The sequence below is a fragment of the Haliotis rubra genome, unplaced genomic scaffold (assembly GCF_003918875.1).
Source record: "Haliotis rubra isolate DU_JTF1 unplaced genomic scaffold, ASM391887v1 Scf226, whole genome shotgun sequence".
Taxonomy (NCBI): domain Eukaryota; kingdom Metazoa; phylum Mollusca; class Gastropoda; order Lepetellida; family Haliotidae; genus Haliotis; species Haliotis rubra.
In genome coordinates this window covers 742765-769976 of record NW_025766292.1, presented here as the reverse complement: position 1 = coordinate 769976, position 27212 = coordinate 742765, and the positions used below count along the sequence as shown (strand labels likewise).

At 40.2% G+C, this 27212-nt stretch overlaps 1 protein-coding gene across 1 annotated transcript in view; it reads left to right on the top strand.

Annotated features, from left to right (window-relative positions):
- The first annotated feature begins 578 nt into the window (after nt 1-578).
- LOC124277713 (paired box protein Pax-8-like) overlaps nt 579-27212 on the top strand; it is a 50134-nt gene continuing 23500 nt past the window's right edge. Inside the window, 4 exon segments of the mRNA XM_046713440.1 lie at nt 579-835; nt 837-942; nt 15276-15441; nt 22051-22248. Coding sequence (XP_046569396.1) covers nt 710-835; nt 837-942; nt 15276-15441; nt 22051-22248 — 596 coding nt within the window. The 5' untranslated portion in view covers nt 579-709.

Sequence of the window (27212 nt, the reverse complement as noted above, 5' to 3'; positions counted from 1 at the left end):
ATCGGTTTAATACTGATTGGAGCGACCTCATGCATAAAGTCATCTAGCCTTTCTCTCCTATGTGTCGTGGCATTCAACCGCTTGCTCGAACTACGTCGGTCGGAGTTTTAAAAAAAAATAATTCCCAGAAATAGGAGACAAATTTTGTTACATGTTGCCACGAGGTGTGCGTGCACTTGAGAACAGTGGTGGTGGGCCTGGCTAAGTCGTGGCGCGGTGCCTCTACGGTGAAGAATTAGTTGTAATTGCAGGGAGAACAAGCCTCGCGAACGCCCGTCACAAGTGTGGCGAGATATCAATCACTCTCACTGAAGGAGCGTATCACTATCAACATTTGCATTCTGATTTTCGCCTCGCGTATCTATGATGAAGACACGAGCACTTCTAAGGGAAGTTAAGACACAGAGTAATTTGTCATGGAGCGTCTCGCTTGCATGAAAATTCATGCCGTGCTTCCTTCCCCCCTAGCAAACTGGCTCGCGACTGCAACTTCATCCCTCGGTGAGTCTAGCGCTAGAGAGTGAGAGAGGGCGGAGAGGATTTGGGTGCTGCGCTCGGTAGCATTATCTACATCAGCTGACTGGATGTACATTTCACACTTGTGACTGACAGCGCACGCGCCGGATTATAATTCTTCTGTCTCACGTGTATTTTAACCTGCCTATACCGGACTCTCTATACTAGGGACACTGCTAAGTGGTCGGTCATCATGGACATGCTGTATTTTGGGGATGGAGTGACCTATACGTACCGGCCAACATACCCTCAACTAAACACACATTGCAAGTATGACTTTTCCTCATCGTGTGCCTATCCTAATGTGGGACAGTCCTCAGACGGAGGGGGGTACTTTCCGTCCAACTTTCCCCCCTTACCACTTTCAGCCCCAATCTCCCAGCTCCTGTGCAGGGTTTTTCCAGCGACGGACGGGACGGATTAAAGGTAATAGGATATTTCTTAAAACTTCAACTGACTTATTTTATCATCATGTTATTAATGAAATTAGAAAGTTTTGGTCGCAAGTACTGTCTTTGTGAGAAATCATCGACATGTAAATAATGTGCACTCGGAAGTGTCTAACCCCGACCCCATGCAGAGAAAATACATCGATGAGGGGTTGTTTATATCAACAACATTGAAGACACTTGTCTCTGATGGGGCATCGAGGCAAGCACTGCATTGCTAAGAGAACATTATATAGCAATTTCCCTCTTATTTAGGTCGTCAAATTAACCATCACTCGTCGATACATTGCAATTGTGTGACTTTGGTAATTGTGAATCTAGTAAGGGGTGCCCTTGCTCTTGACCGGATGTTTCAGGTCCATGACATGTCGATATCAACACATGCATTAATTGCCCCGTGTGTTTTGGCAGCGCACTGAGCCGTGGCCAGAATTTGTGGATATTTTCTCTTCCCCTGTCGTGAGGACATGCTTACAAACAAATCCATACTATGTTTACCTTTGTATACATCGCTAGCAACACTGGATCGATGTCCCCTGAAAAGAAAACCACAGAAAAAATAATTAGACAATTATTGAAGCATGAGAAATGTCTTTATAGCGCACTTATACTGAAATATACATTTTCGACAGCTGACGGGTTCGACTGGAATGGGTTCAGTTTCAAAGGTTTAACATTTTGCAATTGATTTTTCAAGTTACAGATCATAAAACTCTGTTTATTATGGTTTTATTACTGATATTCTCTTTCCATAAAACTTTCATGATACGTCGGGGAAATGCTACACGTAGTACTATAAATTTTTATGATTAAAGTTTGTACGGTGGAAATGTAACAGGCGATTAAAATCATCATAATTACACAATAATACGTATGATGTGAGGATGCCTTGTACTTCCTCCAAACTGAGTGTGAAACACGTTTTATTTCGTATGATGTATTTTCTTCTAACGCTTGAAGCGCTTGTTAAAAAAACATCTTTATGGACCATGCTTTATGGGTTTACTTAAGGTGAAACTCGAAGAACAAGTGGTAAAAAGCTCAGTTATTGAATATATTACCATATTAGCCCACGGTAACTCACCAGTCTTGCCTTGCAATGTACTATGTAGCGGATTTCTCTTGCTTCCTGTAGAGTTCAACTGTCACAAGATTGACGTGACTGTCAGTCATACATGTCTTGTTGTGTTTCTCATGTAGATTTCAGCATAATACAGATGCTCAGCTCTGACCCCTGCCGTCAACAGACAGTTGAGATAAGGGAATCTCTCCTTTTGCTATCAGTTTCCTTTCTTCGTCCGTGAATACGCCATTGTTGCTTGTCACGCCGGTATTACGATTCCAAATATAGGTAATATATAGGGAAAACATAGAATATACTCGACCACTCTAAAATACCAACACACGTTAAATGTTAAAACGTTGAAAACAGTTCATCTTTTAATCGAATAATAACTTTTATATTTGATATGAAATTGTCTTGATGAACAGATATTGGGATACATAAGATAATAATTACACGAACCATTTTCAAATACATGTATATCAAAACAGATTTAGGTGGTCTCTTATCAGGTATGTCAAAAGAGGAACTTTTTTCAATAATTTGTTATTATTGAAGTGATCATGAAAAATGTTTTAATTTTCATGCAATTTTTGCGCAGTTTCATTCTCCGTTTCAATTCGTTTCAAGACCGCTTGATCAAATTTCCCTTATTATTCAGCAAAAGCTCGGATTGCCGGGAAGTAATCATAGTTCCTCTGTAATCGCACATCAAAACCGAAAGCATAATAAATGATCCTACCAGAGTCATTTGTGTTTTCGTGTTGCGAGAAGTGTCACACTTAATGTCGAACGAGTTTTTTTCTTGTTTTGCCAAACTTTGCTGAAATTGTTTCCGATCCTTGCACGAATTTATTGTAATCATCAGAGTCTAATAAAAGACGCGACCCTTTTATACAGTTACTATAAGGTTCCAAGTGGCAATTCCCCAGGGTTTGCGTCTTAGAGCCGAGAGGGAGGGGGAGAGGGGTTTGATGGATGTGTAGGCCGCCGAGCGAATCCTAACGGAAAATTGAATGAGAAAATCGGCCTTGTCTCCGGGGACAATATTTCTCAATTGTGGGACTTTATTTGAGGGGATCCTCTCTACTCCTCCGAATTCCGTGGATTCAGAACCTTATAGAATACTGGGTACCTTGCATTCAGGTTGTAAGTAGGTGGCGATCATATATTAACCTACCCGTTTTATTGATACTGTTCATACACGGAAGAATGCGAGACTTACTAAATATGACTGGATCGCCTGTGTAGCCGTCTAGATACTTCTGTGGTAAACTTGTTGTGTCAACATGGTTTTCTTCTATAGTGAAAAACGATTGCATCAATCTGGTACTTATTTTAGTAGCAGTTATTCAATATGCTTTTTAATACTTAAAGTTACTTGTACGACATGATATGATTTGTTTTCACACATATTCGTATTATCGAAATGCCCAAAATGGCTGTTCAACTCCTTGGTAAGATTCCGTCAGGATTTCATAAAATAATCGAAATGAGTGAATGAAGTATCGCTGATTCGTAGTAGACCTCCCAAAAACTGAGTAAAAGCATGGCTTAGTATCTATTTCTTCTACAAAGGGGGCGTGGCTACTTGGGCACGCAAGGCCACGCCTACTTGAGTACCCGAACTCCTTGTATTTGAACTTGGTATTCATGCGCTTTGACCCATCTCCCACCCGCGTTGGGAAACACCCTGTTAAACAAGGCACGCACTATCAGTCGCGTTTATCAAGAATCGGTTCAGGATCACCAATCCCGAAAACATTAAATTTCAAAAGAAACAAAATTTTCCTTGAGTCTTTTTCTGTGGTTTCCGTTCGTGTTTGGGCAAAGCTTACTTCCGTTTGTAATTGCTTGGAGTAAATTGTTTTGAACTGGGTTTATCATCATTTAATGATTCTCGTTGATTGTTAAACACAGTACATTAAATTTTACCGGTTTCTATATTTATAGGTATGTATGCAATTCACAGTGCAGCTTTTTATTATTTTCAAGAACATGTGTTGTGACATGTTACAAGCAATTTCCTGTTCGAAAAACATTTTGACTGTTTACTGTCTATATCTGATTTTTGAGGAGGGCTTAATATGGTACAATTATCGAAAATAAAATAATACTATATCCTATCGTGGTTCATGTCTTTCGATAGTGCTTCTTCCAGCTGCAGGTTTATCGTTTCCTGGCTACAGGGAGATGGTGGTGGTGGTGTGGTTAGTCCATGTGTCGTTAGTCCATGTGTCGTTGTCACGTACATCAAAGCATAAACAAGATGCACCACGGCCCACACTTTTCGCGTGGTTGAAATCGACACCACGTGAAACTGACACCCCATGTTGGCGCACCGACAAGATTAATTCATTTCATCAGTGAACAGGCCGGGCATGAAATATACAAATTATCGTAAATTTTCATAAAAATGAATTGAAATGTTTTTAGTCCCCCAACTAATGCCCAACAGCTGTGCGATCACTTCCACTTGTAAATTGCGTGTCCGAAGAAATTTCAATATTTGTATAAAACCCGCTTGGTGTTATTTAGGGACATTATTAGATATGCACCTGCGGGGCAAATGGCTCACCTTTGGGAATACATGTCTATGTTATTGTACAACTATGATTTTTTTAATTTAAAATATAAAGTATGATCCCTTAAAAATAAAATGACTGTAAGAGCAGAAGTATATTGGACGTATGTTTGGGGGATGTCCTCTTTGTTTTGAAACGTTTGTGAAAAGCATTCCGTATGATCAGTTTTTCGTTTCATCACGCCTGGTGTTGGCGTCTACCATATGATCCTTCTCTGAAATACCTTGCGGGTATATGTCGCTAGCACTTTTATCTTATAATAATGACGCATTTGTAATCTTCAAACGGATGCATAAAATGTTATTACATGAGTTTTCATCTCTTGTATTAGATTCAGTATTTTTTTAATTTCACATATATTTTCAGAATAAATCATTATCGTTGGTTAGTGTAGCAACGACTGCCGTTAAGGATGAACAATTTATAACAACCAATAACAATATGCAAATGGTCAACGGTCCGGTTTTATTAAACAGTAATAACAATTATAAAGTTTTCTTTCTAGAACCAAAGGTTTATTTTGATTTAACAACCATGAACATTTCGTTGAAAGATATGCGATAGATATATACATATATACATACAGGGATACATATGTAGATACAGGGATAAATACATAGGTAGATACATAGGTAGATAGGCATTTTTGCTCCTACTGTATTCACGTAGAGAGATCTCTCATATTCCCTATTTAGCAAGTATAAACAAGGACAATAAACCACATCGATTTCAACTTACGGAGCAATCTATCGGTGATATGAAAGGTAATTACGACGCCATAAATAAAATATTATTTCCTTGATAGAATTAAGTTATTCATTTTTACTGCTGTGTAATTTGTCTGCTAGTTATGTTATGTTCGATATGAATGACAGATCGGCCAAGATGACGGTTCACCAGCTAGATCTCAGCTGATCATTGAAGGGTGCTGTTTCTATCAGAAACGACAAGACTTTTGTGAGATATTTGTTTCAACGGATAACATTCTGTCGATAAGCTGATAGCAACACATTAACCTAAATGATTAACTTTGTTGGCTATCATAGAGGAAACTCAGACCTTGAGGTCTTCTTATCAAGTTGCGACAGCGACACACAATCCAATTCAATCCCTAAACATTTTTATCATTCGCTATGAATTTTGTAGACTAAATCATAAACAAGTTTTAATTGGGATCTAGGTAAGTAATTTGTATGGTGTTTGTTGACGAGAATGAAACTATACACACTGTGGACACTTATAAATGCAATAAGGATGGTACATTTCAGGGGGCTAGTTTCCCATGAATTAAATATGTACGTCACATGTAAATATAGGCTATTTTGACATGTACACCTGTCAATTTCCAAGTGAATACACATTCCTAATGTATGCGTCCTGGGTCCTTCAAAACCACGCTGCCTGTCTCATATACATTTCTCACGAAGCTCCACGTATCCAAGTGCCTGATTATCGTCTACAGCATGTAATGCACGTGCGTACATGCATTAAGCTAGACTGATGAACATTACGGTGACATCTGATACGGAAGAATCGTATTACCGACAGACTCGCGATAGACTGATCCGTGCTTCGTTACAGAAATGTCAGGTTATATTTCGTCCCTCTTGCTGCATAGAGTGATTACAACCCCGATATGTAGTCTTCTGTTGTTGTTGCTGCTGCTGTTGCTGTTTTGTTGTTGTTGTTGTTGTTGTTGTTACTCAGTTTTGAAGTTAACTGAGATTTGATCCAGTTTATTTCTATTGGTTTCTATCATCAATTATATTGCTTGTGTATCATGATGTATTTGTGTAGTTTTGATAAATTAGTATATAGTCATTTCGTTCAACAACCTTTTATTATTTTCTTGAAACAATATATATGATTTAAAACTGACGAAATGAAGTGAGCACATACCTTAAATGATATGCATTGTTTGTGTGAAGTGGACACACATGAACTGTCTGACTGAAGGTGAGATACTTGGTAATACAACCCGACAATGATATTAACTGCGTGAAATAGAACCGTGTTTGGCGTTCTCGGCCATTGTGCCTGATTACGGTGAATAATTAACACGGAGTTATCCTGCATGTAATCTGTTGTCATCAGAGCGGATTTTTACAACAAATGTATAAATGTTTGTGTTGAAGGTATAGCTATGAACACCAGAGCATCTCTTGTTCTTGTTTTCATTGACAATACTGATGTGTGTGTTTCATAGCTTCATGGCATTAACTTCTCTGCAACCCTGCAGTATATCCGCGCATCGTACGATCATTTACATGTATTTACATACTACTTTTCGTATTTTTTTATCCTTATCACCAAAAATGTAAATATATTTTCATCCCGTCGAGATATTGAGCATTTGATATTCAATCTGAGTGAAGCTCTGAGAGGTGTAATGAGTTATTATTTTTTCGGTTACTCGGGGTTTTTTTCAAGCTGGATTAGAAAGGTGTCATTCAACATCATGAGATTAAAAGTAAAAACGTAAAAGCAATTATTAAACAGTTATACGCAACAAAGACATGAAATAAATCAAATGCTAAATTGAAGTAATGTATTAACAGAAGGATGGGTTCTCTCGTCAATGCAGCTCGGCGTCATGGTTTTACAAAACATAAAGTGGCTCACGGTACAGATTATCATTTCGTGTTGTTTCTTTCAGAACATGATTTAGAAGCAGGAACTGACTGAACAAATCCACATGGTATTACTACTCACTGGGACCCGGGTGTCGGTCGTTCCTGCGTTCAGCAGGACAGTGTTGCTGACTTATTGGATGCTATACATCACTTTAAGCTTGACACTGGGCCTTCATACTTCGCAACGAACCTTTTCAAAAATGAAACAAGTTTTGTATCCTCCGACTTTGTAATGTGAGCGACACCTCTCTAAAATCTTGCCCAAGCCATGCAAACCTTGTTCTAGCCGCCCCTCGCACCAGGGGAGAGAAATATTTCAACTTTAATGAATATTCACCATCGGCCTTTCACCCTTTATGGAGAGTGTTAGAGAGGGGGGTACGGGACCTAGACTGAGCGACTACGCTCTACTGACAATATCTATTGTAGCTACATGTAATTTACTCCCTCCGCATTGTTACCTCTTCAGAACGCAGGGGATATTACAAGAGGGGGGACCGGCGTCTTTATTCTCCCCCTTCCGAATACGGACCCATATCCACCGATTCTGATCCTCTCTACCTTCCTCTTTTCTTCACATTTAATTTCCGTCCTCCTACTCCCGGTTATTGTATGAGTTTGAAATTGACGATCATGCATTACCATATAGATAACTCAAGCATCTTGCCTTCAATAGGCGGCTTCTTTCATAAGATGCGGACTTCAAGTAGGGATTTCGCTAGAAATGAAAATGACATTGCCTATGCAACCCGACGAGCACTAGGGGTACATGTTTGTTTAGCTTGATGTGATCACGAATGTCACCATGCTGGTGTATGTCTGGCTCGAGTGCATGGGCATTCCATCATGTAATAATGGATAAATCATAAAATTGAAAAGAGTCCCAAATATCAAATAATGTCTCGATTTATTCCCACGCGTCATATATAGACGCCAATCATATTCTGATGCCGACTTTTTTGTCGAAATTGACGAGTCTCTTACTTCTGACCTGTTTGTTGGTACATTTTAATATATACAGTCATGACTCACTCGCTGCTCCATACAACCAGTTACACTCAACACCCCTACAGTAGACAATAACGGTGGAAATGGTTGTAAAGGCAGAAACATGTGGCTCACACAGATGTTACGTATAACTAAACACTGATAAAAAACTACAATAATTTCCCCATGCGAAGCATTCAAAACTGAGGCTTTTGCCAATAGCCTCAAGTAACAGATTGCCAATCAGCCTGGGCTAATCAGCAATAATATCTATGTAGTGTTCACGAGCTGTCGCATCCTAATAATGACAATGACGACTTAAAGAGTCTTTTTCTCTTTCTAATTCTACCTGTTTACTTATCACAACAGTCTGCGATCAAACAGAGGAATACAAGACGTGAGTTAATCTGTGGAAGCCTCGTGGCCAGGCTATTATCCCTTGTTAATTCCTGGAGTTGTTTGTGCCCAATCTTGTTCCTTGCTCCTTGAGTGACAAGTGTTTGTCATCTTAACATCTCAGTATCGGCGCCACAATGGGATGAGATGGCTAGAGTCAACAAATCCTTTCAATAGCAACATCTTGCGTCAGGTTTAGCACCAACGGATAGGAAGATTAGCTTTTAAGGCGAACAAATTGATGATAACAATACACGCGCAAGGCTCGTTCCACTTCAAGCTTTTTCTAGGGGATACGTTTCCGCATAAGTAGAAACAATCGGAAATATTAGTCGGTTTTAATGAAATAAGAATGGTGCATTTCACTGTCTTACTATTGTCTAACACCTTTATTAAATCATCCCTTTTATAATCTTGGCCACAATTGTCAAAATTTAGATTGTCAATTGCTTTTGTGGCTGGCGTGGATATTGTGTGTTGGTCTTGTAGGGGATTACAGCCATACAGAAGCCCGAGGCACGCACCGCGTCCAGCATTTAGGAAATTAATGTGTCATCTCTTGATAAATGAAATGGAAAACACTGGTACAATTTGAAATTGACGTCTTGTCGTGTTCATATTTGTGTGTACATTTCAGCGGCGTATGGCGATATGAAGACTCACTTTAACAAATCGCCCAAATGGGATATCTCTGTGTATTGTCTGCCGGCCCGCATGGTCGTGTTCAAGTGGGAAGCGTTTTATTTCTTGCCCCACCTTTTTCTTTAGTTAAATCATTCAATTTTACGTCTGATGAACAAGTTTGTGAGTTTCTGCAGCGACAACCTGGACGTCGGTCTGGTGTATCTCGCCATCCCTAACCCTCTACATCTGGCGGACAATTTGTAGAAAACATTCATACAATTCTCAAGTATAAATCATTTGGCTAAACCACTTTCATTAATCATTTTGAATGAAATGCTAGCTGATTCTTTTTCGCGACAATTCTAGTTAACGAAGACAATTGTCGCTTAGAACACCTTCATAATGACACAACAGTGCTGATTTAATTCACGGAAAAAACGATCTAAAGGTTTGCTGTTTGTATGTATGGTCTGTTGAAGGTTTTAATATATTTATGTATGGATATCCGGCTTTAAGTAGATAAATATATTCATGATGTTCTTAAAAACATGGTGTTTCTTAGAACCAATGAAATGAGCATCATTTTTTAAAGTTTTTTCATGTGCGTATATCAGTTTTGCCTGAAATGAATTACAATAACGACTTGAATAAATAGTGTCAATACAGGTCTTATCGTTGCTTGCTAGTTTTCCCGTTTACAAGCTCCGTAAGTTTTCAATGCAAACGAAAATTAGCTTGGAATGAACGCATGAGATGGAGAGAAAATCCACTGATCCGACCCAGCAAGCACACCATTGATATAACTTGCAGCGACACTCGACTGGGAGACATTGTCAACTTCTCATAAAGACGTCAAAACTGTCATAAACACATTGCCAAATATAACAACCACTCGTTGTTTGTTCTCAAACCTTTGGTTAACAAGGGAGGCAGGAAGCACGCCGATTGGTGCGTGATTGACAGCTCCGATGGTCACGTGACTGCCATATATGACGCGGTGGGCGGATCATGGGTCCGTACGAGCACAAATAAATTACACGCAAGACCTGAAACAGGAGGGACCCGAGTAATCGATCATTGAACAGATAAGCAATCAGTTGATAAATCGCTCGCTTGTCATTGAATTTGTGTCATCTATCTCCAAACCGTAGAAATATTTATGATGTGCATGAGTGAAGTATTTTGGCCTGGCAGTTAGAGGGTGACACTTGACTGTAAGTAAAAGTGAGAGTCGACTCGGCCATCCGAGTAGATACAGCTGACAAACCTGATCCCGAGCCTAGCATCACCAACCCGGAAATACACGGATGCACGGGCAAACCTTCAGCAACATGGACCTCGCCGCCGCCGCCGCCTATCGATATCACCACCCAAATCCTAATCTAAACATGATGGATTTTTATCACCAGTGCAAAAGTAAGTCCGTTTAAACTTTTTCACACCCGTTCTGAAACCTGTCAGTCTTGCGTAATCCCGCCCGGTTGTACATATCATGACATGTACATGCTGTAGATGTCCCCGCGAGGCCGAGCTATTGGTCAAGGTCTGGTTATGTTGTCATGGAGTCGCGTGATTCCAAGCGGAGCATGCTTGTCATTCATGACTACAGACTAGTGAAATGAACACCTCCAAAAAGAAATCTCTTTCAAAGTTGATCGACATTGTAGTACTTGTGTAAATTGCATTAGAGAGAGCCGTGGTCCGCTACGATACACTCGAGCCCCTACGTTACTGTGTTCAATGGATGGTAGAGTCAATTCGATTAGCGGTATAGTGGCTTTCACGTTTTGATAATTGTGTGGAATGTGGTAACTGGATTCGAGATGGCCAAGCCCCCTGATCCGTAGTCTGTGTCTTTATTTACTTGCTAAATCAAGCAGCACAGATCTCATGTCTATCAAAGGTATGTTAGTATTCTACCCGACCCTTGCTGCTGTCTGTCGATTTCACGTTCATTACAAACAGAATAGGATTGCGGTTCTCCAACTTTGGATGATATGGTGTTAGCAAATACACGCTTTCACTGGTGGTGAATTTGAATGGCAATATCCGATATGTATCAAAAGGAAAACTGACAGGCATTCAATGAAATACAAATCCATCCCCGACGCGATAGATGGTTGAGAGTCCACGTATCACACCCTACGCAAATCAGTGCTCACTCTACACTGCAGTTGATGGAACTGATGTGGAAGTTATCAGTCACCCGTACACACCGCTGAAATGTACACCTCATGTTGATTGCACTGGAATTCACACGGGCAGTGGTTTAAGTAATAAATAACATTGTTTTACCGAAAACGGCGGAAATATCGGCATTAAACCGGAACCTGCTCGCGATTTTACCGAGGTGATTTTTCCCACCGTCATCTTCTTACGCACGTCCTTATTTCATGTCCCAGGGCTTCATTGTAAAAGTATTGGCCCCTCATCACAGGTGTCGAGTTGCAAGTTGATATCCCACCCCATCATGCGTGACATCCTTTACCTCATCTGTGTTAAACATCTACACTTGTAGCACGTGTAAAGGGTTACTCTGGGGTTTTTTTTATTTCTTCAAAATATGTCATTGTATGGATATCTTCCGACTGTGTCCCTTCTCTCATGATTGACAACGCAAATACACTTCAACTATCAATATCCGTGTTTATTTACTCGTTCGATCAATTTCACTTTCTCCTGATTATCCCCTGGTCTGATGATATTGACCAGTCACTGGGCTCGAGCTGCCCGTTTTGTTCTATTCTATCAATTTTCCACACATAATTGTCTGTGTTACTTGCGTGAGAGGTAGGTCTCGTCATTCACACTTGCTCAATTATCAATATCAATTTTTCACGAAGTCGTAATACCGAGGTATTATTACCGGAGACGTCAACAAAGTCCCCGACAAAACAATTCAACCTGCCTGTCCCACCCCGGAAAACAATAGTCACAACAATTACCGAGTTGGAACAATTTGTCGTGCTAATATTATCCCGTTCATCCAAACAATAGATGTTTTTTCTGTAATGTCTGTCAATTATCCTCTAAACTTAACTGTTTCCATAGGATGATATTCGTGGCTGGCAATACTATCAATATTCTACAAAAATACCACTTTGTGTCATATCTGTTTGAGAAATACTATGCGATTGACGGGCGAAAGCCCGCGATATGAAATATGTATCTCGAGGAGAGGTTTAATCCTACGCTTACGTGCCAAGTGGCAGTTTAAAGTCAATATATCTATGGCATGCCCCCTCCTCCCCAGTAGCGTTCAGGAGCAGGCCTACACCCGAGAGGGAAGGGAAACAGATATATCACTCGAGGCGGACCGAGCAGAAAATAAACGATTTGAGGGAAGGTAACAGCAACCAATCGCTGGATGAGCCTCGCTGACAGGCAGAACCAGGGGCTGAGTCGCAACCCGAGAAATGCCTGCCTTTCAAAGTGGTGCTCGTTTCATCTGATCAGGCGAACAGCTCGCGGTTTGTTTATAGCTAATTAACTTATCGCAGGATCAGGTCCACGTGAGCGGGCTCCTTGTCCCACCCGCATATTCCAATCCTAGACTTGCTGTTTTACTCTGGAGATTGTTTCAAGCTTGGACGGGCCTATAGTGGCAGAGTCGGACATTGTTGACATTAGTCAACCTGTGCACCCCATACTATACACTTTACTGTTTCACCGTCACCGGTCCACTCGTAATCTTTTGTGCAACGGATATTATTTTGTTGAGTGGACTTAGAACCCCGGTCCCTCCCCCACCCCGTCAGTGCGCTGCTTGCTGACTCGGGTGACGGTGGTGTTTGCCCCACGGACTGGACTTGCCTTTTCTAACGTTGATGACTCCTGTGCCTATCTAGTCATAGTGTCCGTCCGGCGTCAATTAAAATGTTTTGGGAACAGGACACAATGCATCACCCTTCATGGGGATCGTTTCACCCATCGTTTGCCTTCAGGCCTCCTCAGACTTTTGATCCATATCAAGGTAAATATTTATTGTTGGTTGTCATCATTGTCAGAGTATTGGCATATGCATATTGACAGCATCGTTGTCTATTTCATCACGCAGTGAACATGGCATTAGATTATATCGATTGCCACGCGCGACTTTACGGAAATAGTTGACAACAAAATGATTTATTTTTCAGTTTGGTAACTTGTATTGGAACAGTGTCTTTAAGCGGGCACAAAATAATCAGCTTCAATTCGGACCTGTAATTTTGATTGGATAATTTTATTTATATTTTATAAACAATATATGCTTCGCTTAAAATAAATACGAAATAACCAGGTACTTTTAATCTCAACTTTTAAGGACCTTTCAGTTTTTGCGGATGCATTGATTTTTCGAGATTTAATCGTGGATATTGTTTCTGCAAATTTTGTATGAAATAAACAGCGCTCAATAACGACGTTTCTCGTTGTTTACAGGTTTCGCGTATCTATTATGATTCTAGGAATAGATATCAATGTAAAGAAACAAATATTTTATCTATTCCTTTTACACACAAAAATAACTTAATTTTGCGAATATCCAAAGTGTGCGCCAAAATTTAGCAAATATAAAGTTTGATCAATTTATCTTACTTTATTTATAATGCTGTTTTAAACAATATCTTCAAGAAGATGGCTTGTGTGGGATTGCCTTGTTCTGTATCTGAGATCAATTCCCATTCTCACTCGTCTACAAACGGGATAATTATTTTATGTCCGAATATTTATTTTGCTATGTCATTGTGTCTTTACGTAACACTTTGAAAACAACTTTGTATAGGACAGAGATATTTGGGCAATGTTTACAACCTATTGCGCCTAAGGGGAGTTCAGCTGTGAGTAAGTAAGTCATTTTCCCTCTAATGTTAAGATGATAGGCTTTTATTTTGGGCGAGATGTCTGAATGATGCATATTCCAGCCCCGGCTCTCATTATTTTTGTGTTAAGCCAGTTTTTAAAGGACTCGTCGCCCTCCGAGCTTGCTGCTATTTCAGCGGTATAACAAAAGGCCTCTTAAACTCCGGTCGGTTTAAAACCCCGAAAACGGTGATGCTTCAAACACCTGAAGAGGATATTCAGCGATAGGGAGTTAAATAGCTGGATCTGGTTCATGTTGAATTGGGGGAATTCATCCCCAGTCCTTGTAAAGTCGTTTCCCTCAATACAACCATCGCCGACAACAGCTTTGCTCGGCAGTTTTACAACAGCTGACAATAACATTTTGTTAGCATCTGACTTACGTTAATTGAAGAATCATCAGCAGTCTCTCCTCTTTCTGTTACAACCTGAGTTACATTAGATTAATCTCTTTGCTGCATACTTACATCACACGTCCTTATCAATTGTTAATGGATATTTGTAAACGAGAATATTTAGGCCTAGTGTACTGACATAGTAACAGTTTGGTTCTTACGTGTACAAAATATGTATCCATTTCAACAAAATGATTTTCAATTTTCCTTTAAAGCTTTTGCAATGTAAATCAAATCAGCGTTGAGTATATATGTTTTATTTTCAAATGATAAACGGTAGATGAACGATACTGCTGTGTTCCCACATGTATTTTTAAACGGACGTATATCGATATGATCTTAATATGTATATACAGACCTGATGTATCTTTAATGACACCATACACCACTTAGCAGCAGCGCATACAAAATACACTTACTGAAGAAACCCATTTAGAATGACGACCACCTCAGTTTTTACTTCTGTCTACAGATGATATTTATCTGTTATTTTGCGTTGAAATTGTACAAAGGAAATTGAATATGCAACTGCTTTTTTATAATACAAGCACATCTTTGAGATATCAATATAATTATTTCAGTGTTTAAGAATACGATACTTCTTGCGATTTTATTAAACCACAATAAATATATTCATTCACTTGTGTACGTTTTCGATTTATGACTTTTCAGGTTGATAACAAACAGAATATCAACTTTTCTCCAAGACAACATCCTGTCACAATTTGTGTTAGGTATTTTGTTTTCTTTTTCGCATTTTGCTCAACAATTATTTCTTTCCATTTCAGGCCATGGTGGAGTGAATCAGTTAGGAGGGGTGTTTGTGAATGGCAGACCGCTGCCCGATGTAGTTCGTACCCGGATCGTGGACCTCGCCCACCAGGGTGTACGTCCCTGTGATATTTCAAGACAACTACGTGTATCTCACGGCTGTGTCAGCAAAATTCTCGGCAGGTACGTGACGCCAACGTCAACTCCATCATCAGCGTCTACTACGGCATTGCTAGCCCGCAGTGCCCCTTGCTCGTAAGGCTAACTTTATCTAAATGTGTCTCCACCGGCTTATGTTTTATCGCAGTCAATATCCCCCCTCTCAAACTAAGACAGTGCCCCGATTGGTATCTCCCTCTGTTAACATGGTTCAGGTATCTTCATCAGTTGTCTACATGTGTGTATTATCGCATCAGATACGAGTATCTTGCATCTTCCTTATATGAATCCAACAAACAGTATTTTGTGAAAGTGATACCAATTTGATTTTAAAAGGTTATTTTCTTTTTATCTATTTTTTAAAATAGTCAGCGGACATTTGGCTGTTATAATCTCATACATTTCGAGAGAAAGGTTTTGGATCATGTAACAATATTATTGGTATTTTAATTTCTCTCCGATGTGACACCTTTCAATAATTTTATTGCTTTGTCTGCCGCAATGTTTCTTGTGATTCACCACATTTGTTGTTCTGTAGTTTGACAACCGTTGTGACGTCTCTATAATTATGTACATTCAGATTAATGGTAAATCACCGGTCTTGTGAATATTCAACATTATGCTCGATTATATTGTAAAAACTGACACGAATCTAACTCGCAGATACCTGTTAATTAATTTTTTTTTAAATGTTGTCGACCCGGTTTGTGTGTAGTATACCCAGGTTCCCAGTGTAGACATCTCACACAGATAATTACGATGTCTATACCTGATTCTCAAGTGTCATCGAATTGTCCTACATGACACACTATGAAGGAATGCCATCTACATTGCTTCTCAGCCACTTTAAAGATATGGACCTTTGTTAGGCACACCGGGTTTGACATAATTGTTTGTACTTGTCAAATTATACTCTGTTTGGGTCCCTACACGACGCTCCGATCGTTCCCGTCTTTCGTGTTCTAGTGTATTTGGCCAGAAAACTATTTGCTATCTCTTTACGAAATCCATGTAAATATTCATCAAGTGGCACTGTAATTTAAATATCTGAGCTCCCTGTGTATCTTCTAAACAATTTGTGTTAGATGTGAAATATTTGTGAAATGTTAAAGGTTAAATTACCAAAGATTAAATTACAAACTTACACAAAGATAATCCAACTGTCTTCGCTATTATAGTCATGGGTTTTGGAATTCGTGTCTTAAGACTGACAACATGCAATGAGGCACATTCACCAAGCAGATTCAAACATATCAAACAAATAAACCCATTCATATCACAATTCGAATGTTTAATTTGAATACGAGACTCATAAGTTTCATTCATGATTATCAGAGGTATGTGTCCCTGATGTGTCGAAATATTCGAAATATTAAAAATGTTCCAATATAGTTCGACTTGATGCACGGAAGAAGCTCGTCTTTTAACTGAAGGGGATTGGTCTCCCGTCGACCAGTAGCAGAACTAAGATAGCACTTTGTTACACACGCCCAAAGATAGGACAACAATACAAATTTGCTTCGATAAGGATCTCAAATTCTCTCCAAAATGTACCCGTACTCCCTAATTCGCCGCAGTCGTGTGTTCAAGTAGTTTTTAACCATTGTTGAAGCAGGCGTGGCCGTCTCCGTCCAAACAGCCCCTTTCTAACCACCGTTATTGTCTCTCTAGAAGCTCCATATTTCTCTCTGGTGCTCAAGGCTACAGCAATCTCTCTTCCTCATCGCGCTCTGACATCAGGGTGACAGAGATTGCTGTAGGAAAACAGTACTTTACTGGCTCGCTATTGAGCAGTAATAGTGCAGTTGGTTATTAAAGAGTTGTGGATTAATACACGTTATTGTCGCATCAAACTCTACTGCACTCTGGCAGAGATGGACACCGATTTAAGGGAGTGACACCACATGAAACATTATCTTTAATCCATGTTCTTGGGCATAGTAGGGAGGGGGGAGGTGATTAAAAATATCTGTAGGCTATTTATGCACAGCGTTGTAAGGAAATAGCTTCCGTGTAATCAGAAACATAATGCATAGGTTCATTCGCATGTTCTGTCGCAAAAAAACAACGAGGAAAATGTGTTATTTCCCGTGAATATGGCTTTGTTTTGTTTTTCACTTCAAAGGAAACATATTTTGATGGGTTTATATTGATAAATTACAGTCACGTGATAATGCATGGTGACAAAGTAACCGGTTTGAGTTTACACAATTAAATCTACAAAGGCAGTAGAATAGTTTTTATTCCCATGAAAACTTCTATTAAACTTGGTGTCATGTTTAAATTAACACATTAGTTTCGATAAATGGCTAGCTTAATGCACTAGATGCTTTTGTGAATTTCGAACCGTTTTACTTTCGGCCCACGGCAATCTTTAGGACATACGGATCTTAGATCTCAGCTGCGTCACTTTTAATACTTCAATTAACGAAATCACAGCGATTAAAGTAATTCCTATTTTGTGTTTTGTTGTTGAACAATCACACGACACAGACAAGACATGTTGGTGTTATATCCCGAACCGTGAAGCATTCACAATCACGATCAGGGCACCTTGATGTGTTGCGAAGGTTCTCCAACTAGCCAACACCTTGGGGTCTGTGCACTTTGTGACTGTTGGTGTTAAAGACACAGAGAAACAGATGGACGCAACAATCACCTTAATCAAAGCTAATGACTTGAAAGAGACATTAACGTTTACCCTGTACCTGTGCGTGAATTTATTGGAATTAGCTCCGGTGGGGTTTTGAAGGTTGAAATGTACATGTTATTAGCATGAAGGCGCTTCAAACACATTTCACAGACATTGAACAAGTTTCAAATGAGGAGAAATTACCCGAAATCGCTTTCAAATTGGCCGTGTTGGACTTTAAGCCTGTTTCCAGGCCGGTGTTGTGCGGAGCAGCCGCTGGGGCCGTCACCCGAGCATAGAAGGCGGGCTTGGTTGCGTGATTCGCCATATCTTGCCTCTAATCGCCGAAAGACAATCACAAGCGTCTTTGTTGACTATTGTTCCCCCTTGACGTGGTGTGTGTGTGGATATATGATGGATTCCCCAGTACCACACAGAATACCCGTTATCAAACATCCTTCGCCAGCTCTCGTTTCACGCTAAATCCCCACCACTGACCGGTGTAGCTAAACCCTCGTGTCCCCTGCCCAACCCCTCCATCCCCCCACATCACACCTGCCTCCTCTATAGACAGTACAATCTAATATTTATTGTAATAATGAGATAGTTTAACTTCTGTAAGTAGTGTTTTGAAGCTGCTGTGATACACATGGACACGCTCTTATTAGAAAGTTAGTGAGTATAATGGCATAGTTATCACTGCTATTATTATCAGTATATATTTAACGTTCGCTCATTCCGAATTTTGAAGTAAATGCAATATCAGTGTATCTACGTAATCCTTAACATATAAACCTGTGCTATAATTTATTCAACATGGGATTTAGACAAATTGAAATCACATTTTGGTATTAATGTATGTGTTTCTCAAGCGTCGATGGTTGTTCCGATGTCGATTAGTGTTAAGGTCCTGACACTGTCATCTAGATGACCCAACAGGAGACAGGTGATGTAGCCATCCAACATTCCCCGTCCAACCCATGGTTTCACGTGCGGATAGGAAACTTTGTCACTGAGAAAAAACTTATCAGTTGCGAGAAGCCTGACTCGCTATGTTCAAAGATAAATATGACATCGGTAAGCATATATTCAAACTGGGCAAACTGTAGTAGCAAACTGGGTAATACGCGAGATTCTAGTTTGTGAGTGCATTTTACTTAGCCTGTACTCTTTCAACTCACTGCTTTCGTTGACCATTCCAACAAAACAAACTCTCAAATGTGCAAACTGTTGACAATTATCCCCAAAATTGCCTTTGTTTTCCGTGGTTGTCAAGCATGAAATTGCTTATGATATTGACAGTTATTATTATTTATTTACTAATTTTCATGACGATAAATAATTCAGTACTACATAAGGAAGCTTAATGGAACACGGTGAAGGTAATGATCCACTATAAAACCTTCTCTGTTAAATGGGATTCATGAATAAACATGTTGAGCCCCTGAAAAACGCTTACTAGTGGCTTGTTATAATTAAACCGTATTTGTGGACTAGATAAACGACATGAATAATAGAACGGAGTAGATTACCTAACTGGGTAGATATTGCTGTATAAGATCACCCTCTTATCTTTAAATGTACATTTGTTTAGTTGTTTGTACAATATGAAACTAAAAGGAGGCCTCCAAGATCATTGAATATGAAAATTATTCTTGTTTCTTTTTAATCGATTTCAAATATCAGTATGTAAGCGCAGTTAATGACGCGAAGCTCTCTTTAGAGGTGATACATGAAATATATTCATTCTGGGTTGAGAAAGGACGACGCTTGCTGAAAAACAGTAATTGTAATCCGAGTGTTTTGTGTTTTGTAATCAAATACCCCGTATTCAACAGCTTATGTTCTAATCGCACACCAACCCAAGCACATACCTTCTGGTCGGAATATGGCAATGTGATGAATTAAGACTGCTGTGCCTATACTGCCTGGATTGAGGACAGTTATTGCTTGTTTCGCCGTACATTACATTTAGAATCATTTTCATTCTCAGCTACATTAAATCTCGATGCATTCAACTTGGAAATATCATTTTCTGAATGAGATTAATATCCGATGTAGCTGCGGTTTACTCAACAGCCCGGACCCTAATACTTGCGTCGCTACAAATACCATTCGAATTACAAGGGTGCGCGCATTGTATGCTGATGTAGACGCTTTTAACGAACCTGTTAATGAACAACATTATTGGAAAATATATATATTCACCCAGCTGTTGGAGCATCAGATGTGTGCAGATTACAACGTGATATTAAATGAATATGAATAAGGCCGCTACCGTGTAATGTGATATTTGTTTCTGCTATGTTCGCAGTGAACTGCATGAATATGTTGCTTTGGTCGGGATCATGTCAACGGGTCCTCAAACACTAAATCTCATGAATTAATCTCAGCAACTTAACATATAATTTATCAGGTATAAATTATCTTATCTCGATATTTCTAATCTGAACAATTTTCAGATGACAGGATACGATTCAGTGTTTGTTGTATATTTTCCCAGACAGAGGGTTTGACATGTCATACGACACGAACTGTACACTGACACCGCCTCCATCCTTCAAACAATTTATCGATTCCGTTGTTTAGTAATGAACTTTATTGTTAGTGGACTCTTGGCAATAGATCCCTCCATCGCCCCCGGCAAGAATGCTTTTACTTCATTTTCTAGTTTATCGACAAACTTTGCGAGTTTCCTAGTTAGTAGTTTTGAATGCCGGACAGAAAGCGTAACAGCTGCAAGTTTGTCTTGTGTGGCGCCAAGCTAGCTATTCATTTCAACAACTATATATTGTCTTTGCCCGCCCCGTTTTAGTCTAGCATCAACACTGAGTCTTCATTATTCTCTAACGTTAAATACACGCAGCTCATGATGAACCGATAGATTAGATTGTATGGTACCATGTTTGACTATCGATTGAACGGGGCTCAGGAAAAAGGCAAATTCTCATAATCTGATCGGGCGTGATTTGTTTTCAAGAAATTCGATTCTGACGATTTCTGTTAATTTTCTCCTCTGTTTATTTATTTGTGTATCACATTTCAGCTGTATTGATGTCTGTTGCTCTGTCAGGGTAGTGTTACGAGGTTTAATTGGAAATGACAAGCCCCCGCGCCTGCAGTATGAACGCTGTACGAGACATTCTGAGTTATAGCTCACATAAAATGTGCCATTGGTTCGAATCTGAGTTATTACTCTATAAAAAGCTTCACCGTCAATTGATGCGTATTACGTGTTGACTAAAGCATGTAACATGTACGTCTATTAAAACTGAAACGACGTACAACATATCAGGTAGTTACAAGTGCATGTTTCACATCATTAAAGCATATCCTAGGCAGGCATGAAAGCATCTTGTCGCTTGTAAAATGATCCACAACGCGTGTGGAAAAAATGTTGTACAAAAACAGACTGTCAATTAAGCTTGAAATTTATGCTAATATGTGAGATTACTTTACTACCACAGTGATGTTCGACCAAGCATTATTCTTGAGTGTAATATAACCGAACCTTGTAAACTCAGTATAGCTGGCATGCTTTCTTACCAAATATATGTGGTGTTTGTAAAATTAAACTTCAAAGTCTTAAATACATTCAAAAACAAATATAAAATAAAATAGACACGTGTTTGTTTTTATATAGTACCTGGACTCTTTCATCTCAGGAAATGTTATTCCCGACTTCCTCAAACCCTTACTCCTTTCCACCCTACCACACCCCCACCCCACCCCCACACCTATCATTTAACGTCTACAAACTACCGGGTATAGAAGAGGAGGAAATTGTATTGTATTCCATCAGGAAGGAATACATGTATAGTGAGAGAAGTAATACATGTATAGTGAGCAACTGTGAATACATTGAAGTTGTTCCTGATCCATTCAAAGCCAGCAGACATAGGTCAGTGTTCATATTTCTGATGAAGAGTACGCGTTGTTGTGTTGTGTCTATCTCGACATTCCAGTCGCATCATATTAATGTATCTGGACATATTTTGCAGGTATTACGAGACAGGTTCCATCAAACCTGGAGTTATCGGCGGCAGTAAGCCCAAAGTGGCGACCCCAAAAGTTGTTGATGCCATAACACGCTACAAGCAAGACAACCCCACCATGTTCGCCTGGGAGATCCGAGATAGGTTACTTACAGAGGGGGTGTGTTCCCAGGACAACGTGCCCAGTGTTAGTTCAATAAACAGGTGAGTGGCCAATCAAATTACAGGAAATCTCTGAAGATTATTGGGCGCGAAATTCAAAAGTTAAATCGATACTTGAGCTTAGTAGAAGAAATGTAAATGACTTTTCTTGAATGAAGCAATACCACAAGCTCATTTGGTTGCTTTGATTTTGGAGTTTGAAGAACAAGTCTGAATTGTCTGGGTGTTTTCGTACAAGCTCTACAATTGCGAGATCATGTAAGACTGCATGGTAAAATCAATACTGTGATATCGAGCCCGCTATAATCAGAGATTTCCCGAGAGTATCCGTTTGTCCATGCTGTCTATATCGTATAGTATCAGGTTGTATGTTTCATGTCAAGTGTTGTCTATTTCCCGATCACTATCACTGGTCAGAAGGACGGCGTGATATCACTGGCGTACATGGCTACTCTATTTCATGTTTTGCCTGAGACGTATGCTGTATCATGGAAACAATCAGGGAAATAAGCATGCAATAGACAACCCGCTCACGGCGTTTCCTGCCATATCCCAAACCTTCATTCTATCGACATCGTTCAAATCATGTATACAGACAAGTATCATAATCTCCGCTCAGTGTCCTCAGAACGTCTCTGTGTGTTCAACTGATGTGTTCCATTCATCGATGACACAGATTAAAAATATCCTACATACACTATCTTTATATGGACTCATGTACGTACATCACATAGATAACGTTTTTATCAGGCTAACCACAGACACGTTTAAATCATCCGCAGATATCCTCCACAGGGGCCGGGACAATAAAACACACTAACACAAGTTTTTGTAAGATCTGTCAAAAACGTCTTTGAGATTTAAGCAATCTGCCGAGAACCACATGGTAGAGCGGTCTAAGGTACTGCCTCATGTTCTGTCTGTAGGCCCATCTGGGGACTTGTTGCCTGCTAGAATGTCCTCATCTCGTGCCAGTACGTGTTAAGGAGAAGTCAGGTCGTGGTTTAATGTACCGGACTTACTGTATGGCAAGTCAGGTGTTGCCTGGTCTTACACTCTGCCATGGCAGGTGGTTATTGATGGTTGAAACGTGGAAATCGATAACTTCATGTCAAAAAGAAAACAAATGTGTCGAAATCAATACCCTCGGCCTGATTTTTAGCTTTTTGTCAACAGTATTTCAAAGTGCTTAGGCACGAAAACAGTTTGGTAGGAATACGTACAATCATCTAGAAGTTAAACACTGTGGCCCGAGACGGACACCAACATCCGTAACCAGTTAGTTATGCCCGAAGATGTCTATATCAGTTCGAAATGAAATAAACAACACTAATGTTGGACACAGTTTGGATTCCAGTTTGTTTTATTTCTGGTTTGTTGGTTTGTGATTGTATATGACATTTGAATACATCTTTTCTAAAAGAACGTTCCAATTTCTTCAACGGTTGCTTTATGACGAAGGTCGACAAAGATGTCACTTGTGCTATGACAGGCTTGTCTCTGACTCAGGGGACAGTGGCACGGTCAGGCAATGAGCACTTCAGGGGCTTACACGACCCCCAGACAGAAGCAGTTGGGTACGGCCCTTTCCTGGAATGGGTTTCAGTTTGCAACAGAGTCTTAAGTGTCACTATTACTTGAAACCGACACTTCATAGGTTCATACTGGCCTGGACGGTCTCTCGAAAAAGCATTAATCTAGAAAACACGTTACAGCACGAACAATAGACCGGGTATTGAAAAAAGCCTGCAGTTATCGGCTGAAGGGAAAAGAACGGTCTGCCACACGCAAGCCAGGGTCGAACACTTGGTCCTGGGGTGTACTTACAGGTTTCTGATTTGGGGGGCTCCATGACTCAGGGATTTAAGTCAAGTGTTATGACATTTCTCAAGTGGGAATGGGTTCGGCTGAAAACTGTGAACATGCAATATAGACACATGTCAAACCGTCAAACAATAGGCGTCTTGAATGCAGACAGATAGAGTTTTAGCTTTGCTTAAATTTTCTATTCTTCTTCGGACATTTTACAAATATTGATCTACAACACAGACGGGTATTGACGAATGGTCGGATTGGATGTCAGTATGTTTTGGCAACAACTAGCCAAACGACGTTCGATAATAACCTCATGTAAGACAAGGCTGCAGGTGTAGCAGAGGAACGGTAATCGTTTTATCATCGACAAGTCATTGGTGAATCACTGCCGGCCTAGAAGCCAAGTACAAATACAAACTGTGTATTGACTGACAGACCCAGCTGTCGTATATATACCCCTTTCATCAATCGATGGACTCCGCGATATTGTGTTGTTTATAATAGATCCGCTGTAACTAACACACTGACTCTCTAATACTCAACACACACAACACTTCTCATCTCTTTGTTCAAAATTAGGTACTGACAAAAAGAAGCTGTGTCCAATGACCCTCTGTGGACACCCATCCTGGGCGTACCTGAACCCGTTCCTCTGTCCTACACTGATCACGGATTAGGCAGTGTTCTGTGATGTTGGTCAGCCTTTCAGCCTACCCGTCTGATGTCCCCCAAACCCCTCCCGTCTATTCAGCGGGCCATCGTAGCATGACCCCCCTCACATCTCAAGTTTTAATGTTTTTTTACACTCTCTGGCTTCATATGCTTGCCTCGAAATACACTTATCAATCTTTAACGATTGCTGGCAGTTCGTGGAGAGGACGAAAAACAACGTCGCTTCCCGCTAAGCCAGTGATAATCGCTGCTACGAGCTCGGTGTTAAACTAACGCGGGGAGCCAGCTTCCAATCCGAGAGGGCTATAAAAGCAGCGGTCTATAATTCGGGCTGAAACAAGAATCATTCGGTCTGACAGTAGAGTAAATCTAGGACCTCTCCTGCTCTGTGTGGCCGCTAGTCGTGGGGCACAGTTAAAAGTTATTATAAAGACAGACCCCTGGCGTGAAGTACAAAACCCTCCCATTTGTTCCCATGTCCCCCCTCAGTTTAATAGCGATGAGGTTTCCGAGCCTCATGTGCGCCCATGTCGACAAAGACATCATCGTCGCTGGTCATTGTTGGGCTTCGAGTAGGACCGTCACAGGTGACTCAGGCTTTCTGACCGTGAAGACATGTCTATTTCATAAAGTCTTAAACGGTGTTTTAAAGTGTGTTAGCTTTAATGCGTTTTAGTGCTGGAAACAAAAGACTGATTCTGGGGACATCTAAAATGCGAGCATTTAAAAGCGAAAACCCTCATCCTTTCTCACGAGAAACGTAGATACTATCGCGTGTACACCCCGCCATCTCACGCGATCATATTTTCCACAATGATGGTCAGGTTTTAAACAAATGGACAGTCCCGACATCAGACCACGCTTCATTAAGTGGGCTTGTAGTAGCTAAATGTACTTAGATGATCGACCTACCATGCTTTGGCTTTGTCAGACAGAGAGGGAAATCATTCTTTAGTTTTACGCCGCAAATGGCTCGGGTGTTTTCACCATCGTTAGCAAGGGTAATTGACAGCAATACAAACTTGTCGATTTCAGAAATATCTATTTCAAGTGTAATTAAACAAATAAACACACGCATAAGTGCTGAACACGTGGTTTGTCGTCTCTCTATGGGGAACATTGTTATGCAAGGAGAGAAGCGTGAGGCATCCCAGCTAATCGTGGTTCAAGTTTTGCCGGCATCCTCGCTAATTTTCACTGATGTTTCTTAAGTTGAAATCTGTTTTAATTGCCGTCACATGTCGTGTGATATGAGATATAGAAGTGTTGAAGATAGAACGGTCAAGTACCACTCGGACCACTGACAACGCCACGCCCCTTGCCCGCACCGTGTCCGCTGCTGCTAATATCGCTCTTTTTCTTGGCCAATTCAAACTCTCTTTAACTAATGTATACCCTTCGGGGCTAATGATAATTAAGACGGGACGATGAATTCACATTAAAGAATATCAAACAACTAGTTGGAAGGGGAATGAACGCCTGCGACACAAATGATGCCTTTAAAATCAATTTTCGCCAAAGGAATAATAATTTTGTCATTTCCTCTCGGTCCATTATGATGACCGTCGGTAGAGCTATGATTCACGCGTTTTGTAACCCGGCTGAGGGCTACCCCAGCTGCCGAAAGAACGAAAAACTATTTTACTTGGAAAAGAGAATCGATGGTAGAAAATAATTCATCTTCATTTTCTAAAGCAATTTGTGTCTGTGAAAACATAAATAGCTTAGAGGTAGGAAAGCGCTGGTTTCGGGTTCCATGACTGTCAGAATGATGTCTTCAATAGTAGTTGTCTCATGCCGAAGCTAATCTCATTGTTGTCGTTATATGTTCAACCCTTGAAAGAAATCTGAAAAAAAGATAATCGGGTTTTTTTCAGAAATTATCATTTAACACTTCGCATGTATACCGATTTGCTTGATCGCCGTAATTGTTTTGCCCTGACCATATGGTGTGATTGCATGTATTATTACCAGGCGATAGGGTGATAGCACCATGCTCATGCATATATACATGTTGTGGCTGGGCTTTAATACGTGACCGACCGATAACGTTGGTATTATTTACACTGATGTTCTTCGAGTCACAAATATCATATACATAATTTGACTCCGGTGTAACTCCCAAAGGACCCAGAAAACTACAAAGGATATGTGTTGTAATATTTCACGAGCATGTGAGAATAGCCAGCGAATCGCGAAATTTCATTCTATTTGTCCAAATTGCCCCCGATCTCATCCAAAGAAAGCAGGTCGTGCTGACTCGATGCCTCGAACACAGGGTAGATCGGGAAACTGGTTCCACACGGTGATTATGTCGCCTTGGAAGACTGAGTTCGATCCCGCGGTATCCGATGATTGCCAGAAGTGGAGGGTGGTATTAGGAGTGTTTAATTAATGTCTTGACTCGATGGCATACCCAAATGCCTGGTCGAGAGTTGAAATGCCATAGAGTTTTACTGAAGCAGAACATTCTCCCGATAAGCCATCTGGTGCTCTGTTTCTCCGTCTTCTCGCCATCG